At 34.4% G+C, this 23,518-nt stretch overlaps 1 protein-coding gene across 3 annotated transcripts in view; it reads right to left on the bottom strand.

Moving 5' to 3' along the window:
- The window catches only part of FNIP1 (folliculin interacting protein 1), a 103,581-nt gene continuing 80,063 nt past the window's right edge, over positions 1 to 23,518 (bottom strand). For all 3 annotated transcript variants that reach the window (XM_006923164.3, XM_015598107.2, XM_006923165.3), the window contains 7 exons: positions 21,769 to 21,915; positions 20,688 to 20,857; positions 15,189 to 16,608; positions 14,204 to 14,372; positions 6,739 to 6,936; positions 3,301 to 3,416; positions 1 to 2,812 (listed from right to left, as the gene is read on the bottom strand). In XM_006923164.3, coding sequence (XP_006923226.1) covers positions 2,734 to 2,812; positions 3,301 to 3,416; positions 6,739 to 6,936; positions 14,204 to 14,372; positions 15,189 to 16,608; positions 20,688 to 20,857; positions 21,769 to 21,915 — 2,299 coding nt within the window. In that variant the 3' untranslated portion in view covers positions 1 to 2,733. The remainder of the gene's footprint in view (positions 2,813 to 3,300; positions 3,417 to 6,738; positions 6,937 to 14,203; positions 14,373 to 15,188; positions 16,609 to 20,687; positions 20,858 to 21,768; positions 21,916 to 23,518) is intronic.

The raw sequence follows: 23,518 nt of genomic DNA, 5'->3' as shown, positions 1-23,518 counted from the left end.
TCCATCAAATTGACATGTGTATTTATTGCACAAATTTCCCCTAGAACTGGGAGGTTATTATAATACAGGTGTACATTTGAGAAATGTATACAGAACAAGAAACAGTATGTACATTTTACATATCCCACCATCTAAATAACTTAGAGAAAGCAAAACAATCTCATAAGACATCTACCAGAAATAGGCATTGTGTAAAATCTGTTTTGTTTTTTTTTTAAGTGATCATCCCCAGTGTATGCCAACTGCAACAAAATTAAATCTATGCTGGTATGTTTATTGCACTTAACATTTTCAAACTCAAAATTAAGACATATTAATAAAAGCCAGGAATATTTAAAATCAAACCAATTAGTTTATACACAAGGAAAAATTAGTTTTAAATTTATAATCTAAAAGATCCCTTTTTCATTTCCTATTGCAACAAACAGATTTTCAAAAATATATAACACATGTATATCTGTACCATAAGAAGTTGAAAAAATTATTTCGAATAGGCCAAAACTCTTTTCACATTCATCGTAATGACCACACTTTAAAGCAGCAGCAGCTCATTCCTTGGGCTTTGTGTAAGGAAAGAATGACTATGATGAAGGTAGTAGAAGTTATGTAGGGGCAAGTAATTATAAAACTCAGGAATCCTTTAAAGATTGATGATTCTATAAGAAATTATAGGCCTTTTCCTTCCAAGCAAAGCTTAGTTTTAAGAATAACAGTAGCACGAGCCATCCATTTTTTGAAGACTAGATTTCCTATATGATAATTTATTAGAAATTTCAAACAGATAGGACTATGAACAGCTTGGTAATTAATTTAAAAAGAAAACACACAAAAACAGACATTATTGACCTGCTATACATTCTGAACTATGATAAAAAAATAATGTACAATGGCCCACACATGAACTTTTCTATATTCTGAATTCTGCCAAAGAGATTGATTCATAGAATTCCAACAACAGAATAGAGAAGAAATTCATTAATAAATGGAATAAGAATACTAAGCCAAAGAAAATATATCCATACATACTCTTTGGCAGCAAGTCATCCATGGGAGACTCATATACTGACCGGGACCAACTGATAGGATGTAGGGGCCAATCTGATTGCAGGCACACCAATTCAGGTTTACAGTCCATTAAAACAATTATTTCTTCTTAGTCTAGTTGGAAATTTCTTGAATACATAGAGAGCAAGGCAAAATGTGACTCAATGCTATAAATTCAAGGTTAAAGACTTAAACAGATCACAGAAATCTTCCTTAATTTCTGAAAATTTAAACAGCAAGAATGGATGTATTATACAGGAAATATATTTACTAACAGAATAAGCAAGTGGTTTTCTTTTTTAAAGCTAATCGATTAATTGTGATGAAAAAAAAAAAAGTCCATGAAAGCAGAAACCAACTTCACTTCTAGCATTAAAAGTATCTTAGACCAGATAAGTAAAGAATAAACTATAATGTAGTATTCAAGTAAACTGAGGTAGTAGAGCATATTGAAAACCTTATCTACCCATCTATTTACATTACTTACAAGAATTTGGTTCCATATTAGCCTTTCTCACAAGCAATACTCTACAGCATATACAAAAACAGTAACAATTGAAAAGTGAAAATCTTTTAAAATAATTAGCTTTTGGAAGACATGGGCAATTTGACAAAAGAGAATAATTTTAAGAGTTAATGAGTTCTGTTAGTGTAAACTGAATATTATGAAGCAGTGAAACAAATATTTAGTTCCACTGAGTTCAAGAAGGGCTGATACCGAAAGGGTCTTGGCTGGCTACCTGAGCACTTTTGAAGAAAATAGTATTATTTTTGCCAATGCTTTGATGCAATTTTTAATCCTAATTTTAATTTATTAAATTAGATGAAAATATGTAAATATTAACACTTATAAAAATTAGCTTATACTTATAAACAAAACAAATGGTATAAAGTAGTTAATTCTTATTTTGGAAATCTACATTCCTCAGCCTTAAAAAAAGATTGGCTTTACTTATATTTTAGGGTGTGTGAAACTGAAAAATCACCAGAAAGTAACATTTCAACATTATATACAATTAATACTAGTTGAAAATATATATGTATATATATATATATTTAAAAAGGCGTGTTTACCAATCTTGTGTTTCTACCTCTGTTTTTTTAAAAACTAAATACATATGTACACTTGGGTAGATAACACAGATTTACACTCATTATTCTGAGTTTGTTATAATTACCAGGCTGTTTAGAATACTTTGAAACTCAGAAATACCCAGAGAAATACCCAGAAATTAGCTTTTGTGAATTGACAAAACAAAAAATAATCAAGGTTTTATAGACCTAAGTACCTTAGAAATAAAGAATTAAAACTACTGAAATGACTATTTCTGAGACATTTAATCATCAGACACCTGTTGCTATTTCTGAGTTGAGGCAACATTGTAGTGATCATATAAAATTCCTCGACGTTATTCATTTTGTAGAAATTACTAAGTTACGTTTTGGCTTTTTCGATGCTTTCTCCCAAAATTGTTTATGCTGTTTTCGTTTGGTTAAAAATCTACCACCACCAAAGAGTCCAGTCAAAAGGAAAAGCCATTCAATAATCACACGATATATACTACAATGCAGGATTACCCAGATAACTGACTCATTCAGATAGAAATCTAACAGGAAAAAAAAAATGTTATAAATGCATGTTGTGTATGCTTCCTTGGTTTCTACTTAACTTTCCAAACAACCTTTATGTTAAAGGAGTATCTGAGCAACATATGGAGAGTGAGTGCTTGCCACAGCAGCCAGAAGAGGAAGATCACTGGATTCAATCCTGAAATTAAAAAAAAGAAAATCTTAGTCAGGCTCTCAGTACCCAGGACATGAGTCCTATAGGCAATGCCTCTACCTGTAAAGTCACTTTACCTCAGCAGTCAAGGAACTAGGCCACCTTGGCCAAAAGGAAAAAGGTAAGAGAACTGAAAAGATAACAAAAGTTGGAAATTTTTCAGTAAAAACCAGAACCAAAGATTTGTTTTAAAGAAAGCATCTGAAACCCAAAGGTAAAGTCATGGATGTAGGAAAGCACCTACATCTGACTATATTCTCCATTTACTGCAATGGCACAGGGGACAATGCCTTTCAGATCAATGGAGGACAGGAATCTTATTTTTATATGGATAGAGCAACCGAAATAGTAAAAGTGTCCAGCTTCTAACAGGAAAAGACACTTAAAATGAAAGAAGGCAATTCTGAGGATTATCTCTTGCTTAAAGACAGTGCACTGTGAAAGCAAAGCCAGAACAGAAACCATGAACGTACCCCAGAACCACTCCCAGCTCCTTGACATGAACACGCATCTGTCCCCTCAGGTACTCAGACAGCATTTTGCTCTTGAAGTACAGCTCCTGCAATCGGTCTTCAAGGTGCATTACACACTGCAGGTGGGGGTGGGGGGAAACAAGAACCAGGTCAGAAAATGGTTTCTAATTCTAAGTGATGGTAATTTCCAAAGCATTATGTTTTTGGCAATTCTATTTAGTTATTCCAATATAAACTAAAATTTTGAGCATATTTTTAAAGCATGTAATTTTTGCTAAAGGAGTATAATCCTTTTTCTAGCTCATAAAGATTTTGATTTTACAGTTTTGTTTTTTCTAAGTGGCATTATATACAATAGAAAATTTACCATTTAACCATTTTTAGTGTACAATCAAGAGGCATTAAGTACACTCAAAATGTTGTGTAACTATCACCACTATCCATATTTCTAGAACTTTAAAAAATGTTATTTCAAATTTGATAAAATAACTCTTATAAATTAATATATTTCGGATGTACGTACATAGGATAGCCTACATTCTCCTGTAGAGAATAAAAGGAAAAAACGTTTGCAGTCCTTTCTGTAGTCCTTACTAGAAGAGAGATGTTTTTAAGCTAGAACATTCAAACCTAAAACACTTTTCATTTATTGTCAATTAACTTGCTCAATTTACTAAAACAGGTGATTTTTTATGTGAATTTATACTATAAATGCTTGAGGAAAAACCATGAGGTGTTAACATATTAAATTTTTACAGAATATTCCTTTCCAATGAAAATTAGCTATTAAAGCTCCTAATAAAAATCAATCTTCTCACTAGAAAAACACAACTGAATGCATTGCTTTGTGGACTTATTGTTTTGCAGTGTATGCTTTTTCTATAATGGTCACTTAGGCTAGATTTTCATTCCTTTTTATGACTGAAATATTCTATTCTATGTATTATACCACATTTTGCTTATCCATTCACTTGTTGATGGACACGAGTTTTCTTCTAACTTTTGGCTTCTGTGAATAATACTGCTGTGAACATTATGGTACTATCGTTTGAGTCCCTGTTTTCAACTGTTTGGCATATAAACCTAGAAGCAGACTTTCTGGATCACGACAATGCAATGTTGAATTTCTTGAGAAACTACAAAACTGTTTTCCACAGCAGCTATATACCATTCCGACCAGTAATGCACAAAGGTTGTAATTTCTCCACATCTTGGCCAATAATTGTTTTTTTTAATCATAGCCATCTTTATGGGTGTGAAGTGGTATCTTACTAAGGTTTGGATTTTCATTTTCCTCATGACTAATGATGCTGAGCATCTTTTCACGTACCTAGTGGCCATTTGTATGTCTTCTTTAAAGAAATGTCTATTCAAGTCCTTTGACCATTTCTTAATTGAGTTAGTTGTTCCTTTGTTGTTGTTGAGCTGTAGTTCCCTACATTTTCTGGAAATCAATCTCTCTTCAATATATGATTGCAAATACTTCCTCTTGTTCTGTGGGTTGTCTTCTTACTCTGTTGAGAGTGTCCTTGATACACAAAGTTTTTAATTTGATGAAGTCCAATTTATTTATTTTGTACTTTTGTCGCCTGTACTTTTGGTGTCCAATCAAAGAAATCACTGCTAAATCCAATGTCATGAAGATTATCCCCTGTTTTCTTCAAAGAGTTTTATAGTTTCAGCACCTAAGTTTAGGTTTGTTTTAGATTTAGGTTTGCGTTCATTTTGTATATGGTATAAGGTAAGGGTTCAACTTTATTCTTTTGCATGGGGATATCCAGTTTTCTCAGTATGATTTGTGGAAAAGACTCCTTTGTCTTTTTAAAGGGCTCCCTTTCTGAAAACCAGTTGACCATATATGTGAGGCTTTATTTTGGGGCTTTCTATTTTATTCTATTGGTCCATATGTCTGTCCTTATGCCAGTACCACACTGTTTTGATTACTGTCACTTCGCAAGAAGTTTTGAAATCAGGAGATGTGAGTTTTCCTACTTAGTTGTTGTTCTTCAAAATTGTTTTGGTTCTTCAGGGTCCCTTGAGATACCATATACATTTTAGGATGGGTCCATTTCTTCAAAATATAAGTCACTGGGATTTTGGATAGGGATTGTACTGAATCGGCAAATCCCTTAATAGTGCTGTCATCTTCATAATACTAAATCTTCTAATTAATGAACACAAGATGTCTATTTATTTATGTCTTTAATTTCTTTCAGTAGTGTTTTATAGTTTTCAGTGTATAAGTCTTTTTCCTCTTTGGTTAAATTCACTTCTAAGTAATTTATTCTTTGGATATTGTGAATGCTTTCTCCATTTTCTTTTCAGACTGTTCATTGCTACTGTATAGAAATACAACTACTTTTCCTGTTGATTTTATATTTTGCAACTCTGCTGTATCGTGTATGAGGTCTATTGGTCTTTTTGTGGAACCCAAGTTTTTTACATATAAGAGCATGTCATCTGCAAAAAGAGATAATTTTACTTCTTCCTTTCCAATTCGGATGGCTTTTGTTTCTTTTTCTTGTCTAACTGCTCTGGCTAGGACTTTCCAACATTATGTTGAATAGAAGTGGTAAAAGTAAGCATCTATGTCTTTACCCTCATTTTAGGAGTAAAATGTTCAGTCTTTCACCACTGAGTAATGTTAGCTGTGGGTTTGTCATATATGACTTTTATCATGTTAATCAACAGAAGTTTTTAACTATTCTACAGTATAGTTCTCCTAGGAAGAAAAAGAAATTTCAACGTTGGAAATAGGATCTTTGGTAAGAGATTACCAGTATCATGAAGAAGAATCATTCAAAGTCCTGACATGATAATGAGGGTCTAGAATGAACTGGCATTTTACAAAAAAACTTGGGGACATTGCATGTTCATATCTTACATGATACTAGTTAGGTACCAAATTCCAGCTGCTGAAATCACAGAATATAGTATACAAACATGTACACATCCCCCTCTGTCCTAGTCTGCTTGGGCTGCCATAACAAAACACCACAGACTCAATGACTTAAATAACAGAAAATTATTTTCTCACAGCTCTAGAGGCTGGAAGTCTGAAATCAGGGTGCCAATATTGTAAAGTTCTAGTGAGAAGTCTCTTCCTGGCTATCGGATAAATAACTTCTCCCTGTATCCTCACATGATGGAGAGAGTGAAATCTCTTCCTCTTCTTATAATGCCACTAATCCCACCCTGGGGGCCTTCATGACCTAATCTAACCCTAAGTACCCCCTAAAGGCCCATCTCCAAATACAAGTGCTGTAGGTTCGGGCTTCAATATATGGATTTAGAGGTACACAACAGTTCAGTCCATAACACCTTCTTACAAGAAAACAATGATGAAGCTAACAGTGGTATTCAATGTAGGCACATACTAAATAAAGTTTAGTCACCTATCAGAGTGCTCAAAGTAATTCAAGCCTCACACATACTTACAAAATTTGGAGACAAGTTATGTTTATAAAGCTGAAGAGTGGAATGAAGCAGATTGGAAACAAGACTGGAAACCAATACTTCCTTTCCCAGTTTATTATCTGTCACTCGTCTCTGGCTACTGGCCACTTGAACAGTCCATTTATCCATATCTGCTATAATACAGACAGCTTCTGCTATTGGTTCATCCAATACTGGATGCTGAAAAGAAAAGAAGAATTCATTTTATGATAATTAAATGAAGTTTTCACAAATAATGATAATGGAATGAGGCAATGAAGAGATCCTAAACACAAACAAAATAAAAGAATATTAAATTCTAAAAGGCACTGCCAAAGAATCCTTGACAGTGGAGGATGGGATAGTTAATTAACACAATAACAAATACCCCAAGATAGCATATAAAATTATCATTGGTAGACATTCATTACTAGAACTTAACTTTCACTGGTCTTTTGATTATTCATTCATTCAACAAATTTTCTGAGTAACTATGGCGCCAGGCAATGGGGAAAAAATGTTTTTCACCTTGAAAGAGCAAAACATTTTTAAAAAGATAGGACAGGAGCTCACATGAATAAGTCAATGGTAAGGTTCTGTGCTAACTATCCAAGCACTGATTTGCTTGAGTACCTCAGGGATTATTCTTTGATTACATGAAGTACCTCGCTGGCTATGTGCACTAGGTTTTTCACTTTTCCCAAGATGTATATCCAGGGTATGAACACAGCAGTTACAAAGGAGACAAATCAATAGGTACTAATATGGTTTAAAAAAAGTCAACACACACACTCTCACACACAACACACACGTGCCACACTCGTTACATTTTTAAAAATTCAGATCGATATCTAAACGAAAATGTGTAGAAAAAAGAAGGAAAATACTCAAATAGATCTATTTGTTATGAAGATCTCTGTGAAGTATGGACTATTAAGAATATGAAGAATTTCTTTGTTTTGCTTTATATATCTTTATATTCCTTGAATTTCTACCACAAGCATTTACCTAAATGATATTTTTATAATTAGAAAATCTATGATTAGTGAAAAATATTTTTAACTCACATATACTGATAAAAAGACCATAGGCACAGAGCTGTACCCTTGGCTTCCCCTGATTTACACACAAAGACCAACAATGAGAAGTACACAGTACCACTACCAGAAAGAGATGATGATCTTTACAATGCTCAATACTTCAACAACTTTCTGTATTTGAAAAGGTAAAAATTTTTTCAACACTGGCTATATAGTAATATTAGCAGTTATAAGACTGAGATAAAAACTATAATTTGAAATACTTGAACACAATAGTTTTTTTCCTTTCTAGCTTTTACTGTTACTACAATTTCATAGCTAAGGATGTAAGTTTGTTCCTGGATACACCCAGGTTTGGCACCCTTATAGGATAGCCTTTTGCCCAGTTAATGAACAATCATCTTGGATACAGCTTTTTGCTAGAAGCTAAGGAAATAAAAATAGTGGCACTCACAGTTTTGTGAGGGAGATAAAAATAAATACACCTGGCTATAAAAAGACATCTGTAACATGAAATAGGAATCAAGTGCAGGGGTAGCAGAAAAGGACAACACTGGGTTCTGTGTAACTGGGAGTTTCGCAGTGGAAGGGACATAGTGTTGTAACAATGAAGTATGTATAGGATTGCTGGTGATAAATGTGAGAGGAATATGGATAATTCTCTAAGAGGATATATCATGAGAAGATTCAGAGAAAGAAATAGATAGATGTTAATTAAACTTGTGAAAAATGATACTGAGAAGTGGGGAAGAAGAGAATGGCAAACAAAAAGCCTGGAAAGACACATGTTGCAGAGGGAACAGGTCTTAGGAACATTGCAAACTTCTGTTCAAACTGGCACTGCCTTTTGGAGAAGAAATTAACCAACATGCATCAAGAACATGAAAATAGCCCTAACCTTAAAAACTGGACAGTAACTTCATTTCCGGGAATCTAGCCTAAAGAATAAATCTTCAATTCATAAAACATAGCAACAATATCAGTGTCATTTATAATAGTAAAAGGAAGAAAACTTTTTTTAGAAGTTGAGCAATAGAGAACTCAGAAATAAACCCACGCATACATCTTCAATTAATTTATAATAAAGGAGCCAAGAATATACCATGGAGAAAGGATAATCTCTTCAATAAATGGTTTGAGAAAACTGGATAGCCACATGCAAAGGAATGAAACTGGACCCCTATCTTACACCATACACAGAAAAATCAAGTCAAACTAGATTAAAGACTTGAACATAAGACCTGAAATCATAAAACTCCTAGAAAAAAACATAGGTATTAAGCTCCTTTAACATTCGTCTTGGCCATGATTTTTTGGATTTGTCACCAAAAGCAAAGGTAAAAGCAAACTAAACTAAAAGGCGTCTGCACAGCCAAGGAAACCATCAGCAAAATGAAAAGGCAGCATACAGAATGGGAGAAAATATTTGTAAACCATATATCTGATAAGTAGTTAATATCCAAAATATATAAGAAACTCATACAACTCAATAGACAAAAAAAAAAAAAAAATCAATTAAAAAATGAGTAAAGGAACTGAACAGGCATTTTTCTAAAGAAGACATACAAATGGCCAACAGGTACATGAAAAGGTGCTCAACATTACTAATCATAAAGAATCACCTCACATCTGTTAGAATGGTTATCAAAAAGACAGGAGGTAACAAGTGTTGAGTGTGGAGAAAAGAAAACCTTTATGAACTGTTGATGGGAATGTAAATCGGTACGGCCTCCATGGAAAATAATATCAAAAAATTAAAAACAGAACTATCATGTAATTCCACAATACTGCTTCTAGGTATGTATCCAACAGAAATGAAAACAGGATATCAAAGAGATATCTGCACTATCATTCACAATAGTCAAGATACGAAAACAACCTATCCGGTATCTGTTAACAAATAACGGATAAAAAATGTGTGTGTGTACGTGTGTGTGTACACTGGAATATTACTCAGCCATGAGAAAGGAGGATATCCTGCCATTTGCAACAACATGAGTGGACCCTGAGTTTATTATACTAAGTAAGATAATTCAGACAAAGACAAATAATACTATATATCTCTTACATGTGAAATTTTTTGAAAACCTTATAGAAACAGAGAACAGACTGGTGGTTGACAGAGGAGGGGTAGGGGATATGGATAATGTGGTCAAAAGGTATAAACTTCTAGTTATAAGATAAATAAGTCTGGAGGTGTAATGTACAGCATGGAGACTATATTTAAACAATATGGTATTGTATATTCAAAAGTTGCTGGGAGAGTAAATCTTAAAAGTTCACATTACAAGAAAAAAATCTGTAACTATGTGAGGTAAAAAATCTGTAACTATGTGAGGTAAATCTTAAAAGTTCACATTACAAGAAAAAAATCTGAAACTATGTGAGGCATTAACTAAACTTACTGTAGTAATCACTTTGCAATACATACATATATTGAATCATTATGTTGTACACCTAAAACTAATACAATGTTATATGTCAATTATATACCAACAAAACTGGGGAAAATGGTGAGAAAAACTAACAGTATGACAAAGCCAGAAAAAAATCAATAAACACTAAAAATAATGTTTACAAAGTATGTTAATAAAGTGAGAAATTCTCTTACATCAACTCTTAAGCGACAAAAGCAGAATTCAAAACAGTAAATACCATACATATTTACATATGTATATAAATATATCATGTACATAGTGTGTATATATATACACAGACACACATACATTTTATATGTATAGTGTATATAAAAAAATATATAAGTACATATATAAAAATGTAAATTTTAGTGTTTTGATTATATAGTAGGGAAATTATTAATAAGTTTTTTGTTAAAAAAACTTATCAAAACTATATATATAGTATATATGTATATATATGTATATATATAAAATATATATGTATATATTAAAATATACATATATGAAGATAAAAGGCCTCAATTTTATACATTTATACGGTGTATATAACATACACATACATACATAAAGAATAGTAATGATGACAAAAACATACAAGGCACAGAGTGCCTAATTATACAAAATACCACAGAGTATAACTCTGGTGTATAAACATTAGTATCACCTTCACTATTAGGTAAAGAAACTGAGGCTCTATTAGATTAAATATCTTGTCTTAGGATATATAAGCATTAAGTGGCCAAGTTTGGGTTTTATGAAATGCCACATACTGCATAATTACTGGAAGAATGCTAGGTTTTCAGAGAGAACACCAAAGAATCCTGTATGTGTTAAAGAGCACAGATGGAGGAAGAAAAGAGACTGAGTAACAGAATAGACATAATGAAAGATAAGAGAACAGAGAGAGCATTAGAAGGACCCAAATGGGATTTTCTAACCAAGTAATTTGACAAATATTTACTGAGCACACTACATTAGGCACTGAGAGGACAGAATTGAAAAATAAAATAGAAATGGTTCCTTCACCCTGAAGGATAAATATCATCAATTGATTTAAGTTCTTTCCTCTGACGCATTAAATTATTAGTGTCTTTTCAGGTGTTTATTTTTTTATGCACTCTAACATACTTATATACTGGCCCTATCTTCTCTGGTACTAAGTAAATAATCTGAGGTCAGAAACTATTTTTTTCATCTATATACATCCCTTGGAGTACTAGCACTATGTTCAGAACATAGTATGTCAGTAAATATTTATTTGATTGGTGCTAAAAGGTTGAACAAAATAGCTTTTAAATGTAAAGAATAAGAGTTTCATAAGTTTTCATTACAAATTGTTTTTATCTGGATTTGCCAATAATGTCTCTACTATACAATAAAACACCAAACTTTACAACTTTAGTGACTTTTCTACAAACACAGAAGTTTTAAACCTTTTCGGCTAGCAATCAAGTGACTGCTTGCTCACAGGGCCATATTTTATCACCTATGATTTCCTAGTTGGCTTTCTCCATTTCCTTTTTAACATTTTGGGGGTGGGTGACTTTTGTTAAAATAAAAAAATTATTAAAGTGATACATGGAATTGAAGAGAGAAACAGAAAATTCAACAACAGCTGGAGACTTCAATATTCCACTTTCAATAACTGATGGAACACTAGACAGAAAATCAGCAAGGGCACAGTCTATCAACCAACTTGATCTGACATCTATAGAACACTTTGACCAACAATAGCCAACTACTCTTTTCAAGCTCATGTGGAACATTCTCCAGGACAGACCATATGCTGGGCCATAAAACAAGTCTCAATACATTTAAAAGGACTGAAATCAGATAAAAGTGTATTGTCTGACCACAATGGAACTAATTTAGTAATCAACTATAAAAGGAAATTTAAGAATTTCACAAATATGTGGAAATTAAATATCACACTTCTAAATAACCTATGTGTCAAGAAAATGGCAAGGGAAGTTAGAAAATACTTTGAAGTGAATGGAAATGAAAACAAAACAGATCAGAATTTATGAGACTCAGTTAACTTAGTTACAACAGTGCTTAAGAGGAAAATTTATAGCTTTAAATGCCTATATTAGAAAAGAAAAAATATTTCAAATCAATAACCAAGTGTCCACCTTAAGAAACTAAAAAAATAGCAAACTAAATCCAAAACAAGCCAAAGGAAATAAATAATAAAATTAGGATACAAAACAATAAAATATAATACAGATAATCAAGAAAATCCAGAAAACAAAAACTATTTCCTTGAAAACATCAACAAAATTGACAAATCTTCAGCTAGAATAGAAATCAGCAAACCTTTTCTGTAAAGGACCAGAAAGAAAATATTTTTGACTTCAGGGGCTATAAATCACTGTCTTAAGGGCTCAACTCTGCTGTTGAAGTAGGAAAAGAGTCATATAATATATAAATAAATGGGTGTGGTCATATTTCAATAAAATTTTATTTACAAAAAATAGGCCTATTTGTCCCATGGGCCATAGCTGGCTGATCTTCAATGCATATGGGCCAAAAATATGTACTAATGAAATCAAGCCATGAATGAACTCTTCTTTGAAGAATCTCCTTGGGGGACGGAGGGAAACACAAATTACAAAAATCGGGAATGAAAGAAGGGACATAACCAGAGACCTTACAGAAATTAAAAAGATTATAAGTATATACTATGAATAACTTTATTCCAACAAATTAGGTCACTTAAATGAAACTAATTTCTAGAAAGACAGAAATTATCAAAACTGACTCAGGAAGAAAAAGAAAATTATACATATAACAAGAAGTTGAATTAGCAATTTAAAATATTCTCATTAAAAAAATATTCTAGAATTCACTGGTGAATTCTATCAAACATTTAGAGAAAAAAATTAATACCAATCTTCCAGAAAATCTTGAGAGAAAAGAGGAGGGAATACTTCTCAACTCATTTTATGAGGCCAGTATCATTCTGGTATTAAAGCTAAATGAAGACATCACAAGAAAACTATAGACTAATACCCTCGTAAATAAAGACTCCAAAATCTACAACAAAATATTAGTAAATCAAATCTAGCGACATATAAAAAGTACTATCTACCATGACCAAGTGGGATTTTCACCTGCTAAGAACACAAAAGTTGGTTTAACATCAAAATATCAATCTATGTAATATATCACATTAATAGTTTATAGTTTAAAGAAAAATCACACAATCATTTCAATAGATACAGAAAAAGTGTGTGAGATTTTGTCACACACTTTTGTGAGAGATTTTAAGATTTTGTCACACACTTTTGTGTGAGATTTTAAGGCAGGTGAGGGGAGGGAACTACGAAGAGAAGGGGACTTCAAAAAACTACAAAGAGAAGGGAACTTTCTCCACCTGATAAAAGGCATCTATAAGAATCCTACAGCTAATATCAAACTTAATAATGAAAGACTCAATATTTTCTAAGATCAAGAGCTAGACAAGGATGTCCACTCTCCACATTTCTATGCAACATTGTACTGAGATGCAACATTGTACTGAGATACTAGCTCACATAATCAGGCAAGAAAAAGAAACAAAAGGCATCTAGATTGGAAAGAAAGGTGTCAAACTGTCTATTCATTGATGACATGAGCCTGTATGTAGAAAATCTTAAGGAATCCACACAAAAAAACAACAAGAACTAACTAGGAATGAATAATATTAAAATAAAATTAAAATAATTCCATTCACGTTTAGGCATTTACAATTTTATTGATATTATAAATAATCTAGTGACGAACATCTATGAATAGATAGATACAGGACTTTCTGTATTTTAGATTTCCATTTGGATAGATTCCTGGAACTCTCTATTTGCTTTCATGGTGACAGGTACAAACATGCAAGCATTACGCAAAGTGACTGATTCAGAGAACAATGATTGTATTACACAGTGAAGTGTAACCAAAGTATACTGCAATTCTGGGTTCTCCTAGTTAACAGATTCATTCTCAATAAATTCAAGAGCAGTAAAGGTCACTCACCTGCACAGCGTGAGACAAATCTGACACCAGACATTGACGGAGCCTCTCATCACTCCCAATTCCTTGAAGAACAAAGTCGGGCACATAAGACGAGCAGTAGCCACCCAACAAGGACCTCCCAAAATTGGCAATGTTGGGCTGAACAGCACTCACTTCAATTAACTTTGACCTAGAAGAAGGGTCCCAAAAGAAGGCATACCTAATTAGTAATAAACATATTTTACCAATAAAAAGAATTTTGGACTCTACTAGTTCATATTTAATATTGTCATTTTCACAAAATATACACAGAGTACAAGCATTCTTAAATAAAAACTGACTTAAGTGCTCAATCAGACCACAAAACACTCCTTCCTACCCAGAGAAGAGGGTCTGATGAACAACTATGCAATCAGGTGAGTATAAATCTTTCATAACAGACTTTAGAAATGCTGTCCCTTGTGTATGTAGCACATTCTTAACACAATCAGACTATGAAAACCATTATCCAGAACAAAGTAGTTAAATTTCTCACAAACCCAAAGCCTGGTTTCTAACATTTCTCATGTATGAATCTTCTCCTTGTATACCTGACCCTGAATATACATTCCCTGTTTTCCTCTTACTCTTTGCTAAATTTATTTTATAACAGCCATTTCCTACCTTCTCAGTGATTATCTCTCCCTCGTCACCAGGCTCGGCATACATCCTTTTGGGGGGCATATTTCAGTCCCAAGTGGATTTAAAACTCCTAAACAGTAAGAAATCTTCTACATATCAACATAAATTTACCCTCAAGCCTTCACGAAGCTTTTCTGGGGTGCCTGTGAGGCTTAGCTTTTACTCCTTCCTATGAGTAATGGCACATGATAATGGGAGAGAATCTGTCCAAGACAATCATCTCTTCTTTTATACATTAGCTACTCCCAACCTTCAAAGATCAGCTAAACAAAAGAATAGTACATATTTATATAAGACCTATTATATGCTGAAACTTCCTACTTACCCAGGAAAAGGTATGTCATCTTCTTCTGCCCAGTCCTCTTGCTCTCCTCCATAATAACTGCTTACTTGTCTAGTCATGTCATGGCCTGTATCTTCACTTTCACTATCCCCAAGAGCACTATCTGAACTTTCATTTCTTGGAATGTCCCATTCAGTTCCTACAGCAATTTTTTTCTCTGAACTCTCTTTATCCCCATGGGGGACAAGAATGGAGAGTGTGTCACTTTGGTCGTGCTGAGGATAGCAGGTTTTACATGAATCTTGGTGAACTGTTTCTACACATTTACAAAATTCATTGTTCTGTTTGCTATTTTTTGTACACAATCTTTTCGAAAACTCTAACATACAGCAGTGTTCTTTACTGTCTGCACTTGTTTTAACTGGAATATCATCAATAGTCCTGGTTTCGATTGAATCATCATTAAAATATTCATCAAATAAGCTCATGCTTTCTGGGTCAGAATGATTCCAACAGGGAAGTTCACAGGGCTCTCCAGAAACCACATTCAGTGTATCAGATTCTCCAGATTGGTCCTTAGATGGCTGTTTAATTTCTTGATGCTGATCAGCAGCCCCTCTTTCTTCCTTTGGTGGTTTGGTGTGATGCCTGGTAATCTGATTCACCACAGCCTGACTCCGGAGTTCAGTATCTGAGTCTGGCGACATAGAATCCCCAATCAAGAAAGTAACCTTTGTCTGGGTTGCCTCACAAGAAAATGCAGCAGTCACAAGCTTATCTGGAGGCTTTTTTTCCACCACCATTCCTGTGGATCTCAACACTTTGCCTGCATGATCACCCGAATCCAGCAATTCCTCACTCTGCCATGTTTCCTCTGCCACCGCCAAGCCTGACTTTGACAATGCACATTTGTCTACTGGAGCAGATCCTGTGCAAACAACTGTCTCTAACTTGGTGTCAAGGCAAGTTCTTAATTTATCTCTGTACTGTTTAACATCAACAGCATTTTCTTCTTGGCAGTCAGAAGGAGAAACCATTCGGCATTCATCTGAAATTTCTAGCAGCTCCTTAGAGCTGTTTTGAATATCTTCGCTCTCTTGCTGTGAAACATTCTCTATATTTTGCCCAAGGAGCGGATGACTGCAATATTTACAGTTACAGTTAGGAGTCCTCATTTCTTCTGACTCTTTAAAGAGTAAACTGCTTTTGTTCCTATGCATTGTGATGAGCACGTACTCGGATTCTTCTATTTCACCTTTCTCCAAAGTGGTAGTAATTACTGTGCCTGGCATAACAATGGCTTCATCTTCTCCGTTTTCTAAAAGATGGGTTTCTTGAAGTTCAGAGCATCTTATGAAATAAGTAAGAAAATAAAGCAGCCTCTGGACCATGTCTTGTCGTTTGCCAACAACCACCGTCCTTGCTAACCGTACAGGAGAGCCAATAGCGCCATACAAGTCCCCTGCAATGGAAAAATCAGTTAATGGACACATCCTCTACTCAGACAGCTAAACAGGCTATTTTCAATGATCGGAAACCTACTCTTATTGTATGAGGATTCAGATTTTATTCTTAGTTCATTAATAAGAAAGGATGAGACGAATGGTCTAAATAAACCAAAGAGAAAGTGAATGAGGGGGTTTTGAAGCTTCCTTCTTAAGCAGCTGCTGTGGTTCTCAATCCTCAAGCAAAGACTCAGTTGTAAAAGTCACATTTACCAAGAATATTCTCTGTGCCAGGCCCCAAGCAGAGCACTCCATCTGGAGAAGTACTGCCTGAAGTACATGTGCAAAAAGATTCTGCAGCTGCGTCCAATGCAGAGGAGAGAATGCACAATAGCTGCTCAGGGGCAAGGAGAGGAAGGGAGTAGTGGTGGAATGGAGTAGAGCTGGAGCAGTCACTTCACACTTAACCTTCCTTGATTTCAATCATTTCCCTTACTTGTGCTGCCATACCCAAGACCCCACAGCTCTCATGGTTTTAACAGCGCATTTCCCCATTCTTTCCCTCAAGGGCTGAGTACTCAGGATAGACCTGAAAGGGCAGGAAAAGAGAGACCTATCCTAAGAGGAAAGGAAAGGGCAACACATTTAGCAATGTGGTTCATTCCCACTTTGTGTCCGTACGAGACATGAACAGTCATCACATTAAAAAGGGGGCGGGGGGAAGTGAGTTACCAATGTCATTTCTATATTTGTGCTGTGGCTGAAACTAAACCAACAAAGAAACAGGTACCAAAACACTTTAAAATGGAGACTACAAAGTCATTAATTTAAATTTAATTCAATTTTGCAAGCTGTCAGTATATACATTTAAAAACTTCTATTTATACTTTACGAAACTCCCACACATTTTAAAGGAACATATATAAACAGGTCTCATATAAATATATTCTACAGACAGTATTATGATAAATTTCCTTCCCTGGCTAAGACACTGGCCATAACACCATCACGCCACTATTTAAAACCATTCCCAAGGTCCCCACTGATTACCAAATAACCTAAACTGCTTGGGCATGGCACGTGAGTCTTTCATGACTAGTTCCACTTTTCTTCCCCAGGTCTGCTTTCTTACAGTTCCCTTTTCTCATCTTTATGCACCCAAAGTCCCACTTAAAGTGGACTGCTTAAACCCGACCACTGAACGAACGGTAAGCACTTTTAACACTTAGACCCCTATACTCATGCCATATACTTCCCTTCTCTATCTCTGCCAGTCTAGCTTCCCACACAAGCATCCTTCTTTGGGCAAAAGTAAACTTCCCCAGTTGAACTCCTATTGAACTTTTCATTTCTCTTATAGTGCCTCTTTGAATTCTCATTACAGTCCACACATGTATTACCCACAGTGTAATACTGTCAACTTCTTGAGGGCAGGGACTAGATATCATTCATCTGCATACCCTCCAATGCTCTTTGCACAGAGCCTTAGATATATCATGTACTTGATAAATTATAGAATTGAAAATAGGTTTGAAATGTCCAAAAAAAAAGAAAAAATACCACTTGAATTACCTGACTTGAAAAAAGGAAATTTATCATCCATACAATGGAATGAATTCTACTCAGCATTAAAAAGGAACAAACGATTAATGATAAACATAGGTAAATCTAGAATAATTATGTTAAATGAAAGAAGTCAGACAAAATAAAGCATGTACTGTATGATTCCATTTAAATAAAACTCTAGAAAATGAAAATTAATCCATAGTGATAGAAAGCAGACCAGTGGCTGCCTGAGTATGGAGGAAGGTGAACAGGGAGAGTGGAGAAGAGCAGCAAGGAGGGATTACAAAACGGCATGAGAAAACTTTTGGATGTTCACCATCTTGATTTTGGTGATGGTTTCAGGGGCATATACATTTTGACATATATATATCAAAACTTGAAAATTATATACTTGATATATGTGTTTGCTGCATATCAATTATTCTGTAATTCAAATAGAATAAAGAAAAAGAGTCAGAGAGGGAGGGAGAGTGGAAAGGAGGAAGGGAAGAAAGGAAAGAAGAGAGGGAGGGAGGGATGTAGGGAGAGAGGGAGGTTGGCTACATGAGTTGAGTTAATAAGCCACATGACAATCTGCCTGGCAAGCTCACTCACCAGCACAACTTAAGGGAAGTTCGTACCAGGTCACCAAAATGTTCTCATTTTATTTTTATTCTTCCCCCATCACCTAATGGCAATAGAGTAAGGGTAGGAGTAATGCAGCTACATTTACCAGAGACCATCCTAAGCACTTTACATGTATTATGTCATTTAATTTTCACTATGTACTATCTATTGTTATTAGCACTTTACAAATAAGGAAAATCGTGTTTTAAACATGGTCTGTCTGATGCCACTGCCTGTGCTTCTAAGCGCCGTGCCACACTGCCTTCTCAATGACTGTCTCCTCATCAACTATGCCCTCTCCCCACTGGTAACCATTAATTCAGTGGAGCCTAGCACTAGGGAAACATTTTCTGAAATCACTCAACAAATGAAAAGTGGAAAAACATAAACCTCAAAGACCGCTTCTCAGTTAACCAGATAGGTTCTAGCTATCACAGGTGACTGCAGTTCATTCTTTCCAGGCACAGTACCAAACACAACCCCTCCCAAACATCCTTATGTTACTAGTAAACCAGCCATCATCCAGCTCCTCTTGCTCCAGCTGCAGCTCTCTATCTATAAGGAATGATATCAGGAACAAGACAATTTAGCAATAAGACAATGAGAAAACAAGTAAATAACAGGTGTTTTAGAATAGAGAAGGAAAACATAGGCAGTAAACTCTCTGATATTGCTATTAGTAATTTTTTTCCTGCTATATCTTCTTGGGCAATGAAAACAAAAGGAAACAAACAAACAAAAAAACAAATGAGACATCAAACTAAAAACATTTTTGTACAGCAAAGGAAACCATCAACAAACGACAAGACAATCTACTGAATGGGAGAAGATATTTGCCTATGACACATCTGATAAGGGGTTAATACCCCAACTTTATAAATGGGTAGAAGATCTGAATAGGTATTACTCCAAAGAGGACATATAGATGGACAACAGACATATGAAAAGATGCTCAACATCACTAATCATCAGAGAAATGCAAATTAAAACAAGTAGCTATCACATCACACCTGTCAGAATGGCTATCACCAATAAATCAAAAAACAACAAATGTTGGTGAAGATGTGGAGAAAAGGGAACCTTTGTGCACTGTTGGTGGAATTGCAAAATGGTGCAGCCACTATGGAAAACAGTTTGAAGGCTCCTCAAAAAATTAAAAATAGAACTACCATTTTACTCAGCAATTGCCCTTCTGGGTATTTATCCAAAGAAAACCAAAACAACACTAATTCATAAAGATCTATGTACCCCTATGTTCATAGCAGTGTTATTCATAATAGCCAAGATATGGAAGCAACCTAAGTGTCCATCAACAGACAACTGGATAAAGAAGGTAGGGTACATATATACAATGGAATATTACTCAGTCATAAAAAATGAAATCCTACCATTTGCAATGACATGGATGGACCTATAGAGTATTATGCTGGGTGAAATAAGTCAGACAGTGAAAGATAAATACCATATTATTTCACTTATATGTGGAATCTAAGGAACAAAAAGAACAAACTAAATAAAAACAAACTCACAGACACAGAGAACAAAATGGTGCAGAGGAGGGTTGGGGGACTGGGCAACAAAAGTGAAGGGATAAAGAAGTACAAATTAGTAGTTACAAAACAGTCATGGGGATGGAGAGTAAGCATAGGGAACATAGTCATTAGTATATGTAATGGCTGTGTAGAGCCAGCTGGATGCTACAGCAATTGGGGGAGGGGGGAGGAATCACTTCATAAACTATAATTGTCTAACCATTGTACTGTATACCTGAAACTAATATAAAATATACATATATAAATAAAGAACTAGAGCAAGAAAAAGAGAGCATTTTATTTCATTATTTTTGTTTTTGCTATAAAATAACTCGATAGTCACACAAAAATCCAAGTATAATACATCTTGAAACAGTTTTCAGACTACATACCCAGTTGTGCCCAAAGTGGGTTATACGGATGAGTCTTTGCCAACATGTCTACACTCTGAGAGGAATGTTTTTCTAAAAATATTTTTATAGGTGGTTGTCCATTTGGCATGACTGTTGGAACCCAGGCAAGATGATTGGTCAGAACTGCAGTAATGAGGGCTGGCAAGAATCTGGAAACAAAATGCATCCTATCAGATTCCAATCTGTCTTTATGAACCCTAAATACAATATAAAATACAGTGACAGAATAAAGCAAAGAGATAACATATTCTCATGTGGCCAAACTGCACAAAAAAGGAGGAGAGAAGGAAGGCATATCACCAGAATGAATATGAAAGTTAATTAATTTTTCAGTTGTGTAGAACTTAAAAGAAAATCCTTAAAATAAGTCATTCAAAAGATCTATTTCTGATCATAATTAAAAAAAAACATGTAGTTTTACTTGAAAAATATGAATTCTCTTCAGTGTTTAATCTACACAATTTATTAACAAATCAACCAGGAAGTCTAAACATTTCCACATTACTAAATGGGAAAATAAAGAAAGTATTAAAACAAACTTTGTCTACCATCAAAGAGAGTAAAAGTATCTAAATTACTCATCTAAAGTCTAGGAATTTGAGGAATGGTTAGAAGAAACAATATGATAAAATATCACATTAAAAATATATCATCGGCATCCTGACACTTAGTTATGTTTTTTTACTTCTTTTCTACAGAATAAAACTGCAAAAGTAGATATAACTCACACCAAAAAAAGAGCTTCACAGAGTTCTGTAAAATGTCAGGAATTTTAATTTAACACAAAGACATTTCTACTGTTTTTCATTCATAAATTTCCATGGCCTTCTTCCATACCCTATGTTTTAATTATCTTTTAGAATTATCTTGATTATTAACAATATAAAATAATTTCAAAGATAATGGTTAATTCTTTCACTTTTGTAATTAAGTTCGATCACAATTTGATAGCTAGTTATAGTAAATAATAGCTAAAGACACTAAAGATGGCTAGCTGGATGGATGCATGCATGTGCACACACGTGCGCACACACACACACAGATATAAAGTAAGCCATACTGATTTTTTGAAGCATTTTCCATTAGAAAAGTGAATTCCTTCATGAAACGATGGCAAAGCTGGTTCTTTTCTGGAATCCCCGACATCATTGTAAGCCAGACAGGCTCTCCAATACGTGGCATTGTGTAAAGATTACAAATTGTTGTCCTAAAAAGAGGAAAACACATTATAAAATTTATAATTCCCAGATTTACATACTTTTAAAATAAAGTTATCTTGACAGCTTGGGCTTCACACTCAGTTTATTAAAGGTTTTGAGAGGAGACAATGAATCAAATCATTCTTTCTCTGTCATCAGCACAGTACCATGAAAAATAGTCTGTACATGAACTCAAAAATATGTTGGTTCTGGCACTGGCTCTGTCCCCAATGACTGTGTGCCCTTGGGTAAATTACTTCCTTACTTTAAGCATCAGTTTCCTCCACCTGTAAAATGAAAGGACTAGGACTAGATAATTTCTAAAGCCCCTTCCAGCTCTACATTACAAAGATGTATGGTGTACTTAAATATATTGCAAATAATCAACAACACAGAAAAGAAAAATATTCTAAATGGAGTAATAGTTTATCCTTATACCCACTCAAAACAACAGTTTATCAGCATCATTTTGTTGATGCTGTGCTGAGACTCATAGTAAAGCTCCAAAGGATGATGAGGACATTATAAATGACATGCTATATTCCTACTCTCTTTCAAGCTTCTGAAGTTTTCCTTGAATCAACACAACAGAGGATTATTGCAAAATCATGATTATTGCCAGCTCTTCTGGCTGACTGTCTAATTTATTTAGGCAATAGCTAATCTTATGACTTATACTCTCTCCTGAAATCTTCAAGAATATCTTTAAGATGTCAATTCTTTTCGTTGTAATTATCTACTCAGTGAAGTCCTATACACTCATCAGTCTAAGGAACTCCTGCCAAGTTGGAACTTAAGAAACTAGCTGAACGCTGGTGCTCTGATATCTCCACAAGTGCTAATACCTATACCTCAGCATAATTCTCTAACACCTAGAATCCAAAAAAAAAAAAAAAAAAAAAGGAAAAAAATTCTTTTGCCCCAAGGAAAAGACTTCTCTTGCCTGTACAAATTTCACTGAATCTTGACCCATTATAAACACAATATAGTACAGTAGATAGAAGTGACAAATACAGGTCACATAATAAGTTCTAGGTGTGGCATAAAAAAAACCATTGCTGAGAATGAATGAATGAACAAATGAATGAAAAGAAAAAGAATTAAGGGTATTTTACAGAGAAAAATATGACTAGAATATAAACTAGGGTTATGTGAAAATGCTTATTTTTAAATCCTATTAAGAACATCCAGATAGGATGGAAAACTGAGCACAAATGTTTATCCCTCTCAGTTCTGATGCCCCAAGTGAATACCACTTACAGATCTGAAAACAAATAAATCACTAGAACAAATAGAATTGGAGAGGAACCTTAATGAAAATTAAAATTATAGATTTAATGAAATTTTAGAAGATAAAACACAGAGAACATTAACTGAAGTAATAGGATAGAGGATGGGATGGGTTATAGTGCTCAGAGAGGGGGCCATGCACGAAAAAGTGCTAATTTGTGCCACTGAATAAGAAGAGGCTCAGGACTCATAAGAGCCCAGTGAAGCAGAGGGCAGGGGTTATACAGACTGTAACCTGGGAGACTAATTCAAGGTCCGTGAATGGTTGGTGACCCCTACCCCTACCCCATTTTCCCACAGAATTACTACAGATAGCAGAAA

Source organism: Pteropus alecto, unplaced genomic scaffold, assembly GCF_000325575.1.
Source record: "Pteropus alecto unplaced genomic scaffold, ASM32557v1 scaffold78, whole genome shotgun sequence".
NCBI classification, from domain to species: Eukaryota; Metazoa; Chordata; class Mammalia; order Chiroptera; family Pteropodidae; genus Pteropus; species Pteropus alecto.
This window is presented reverse-complemented; position numbering and strand designations above follow the sequence as displayed.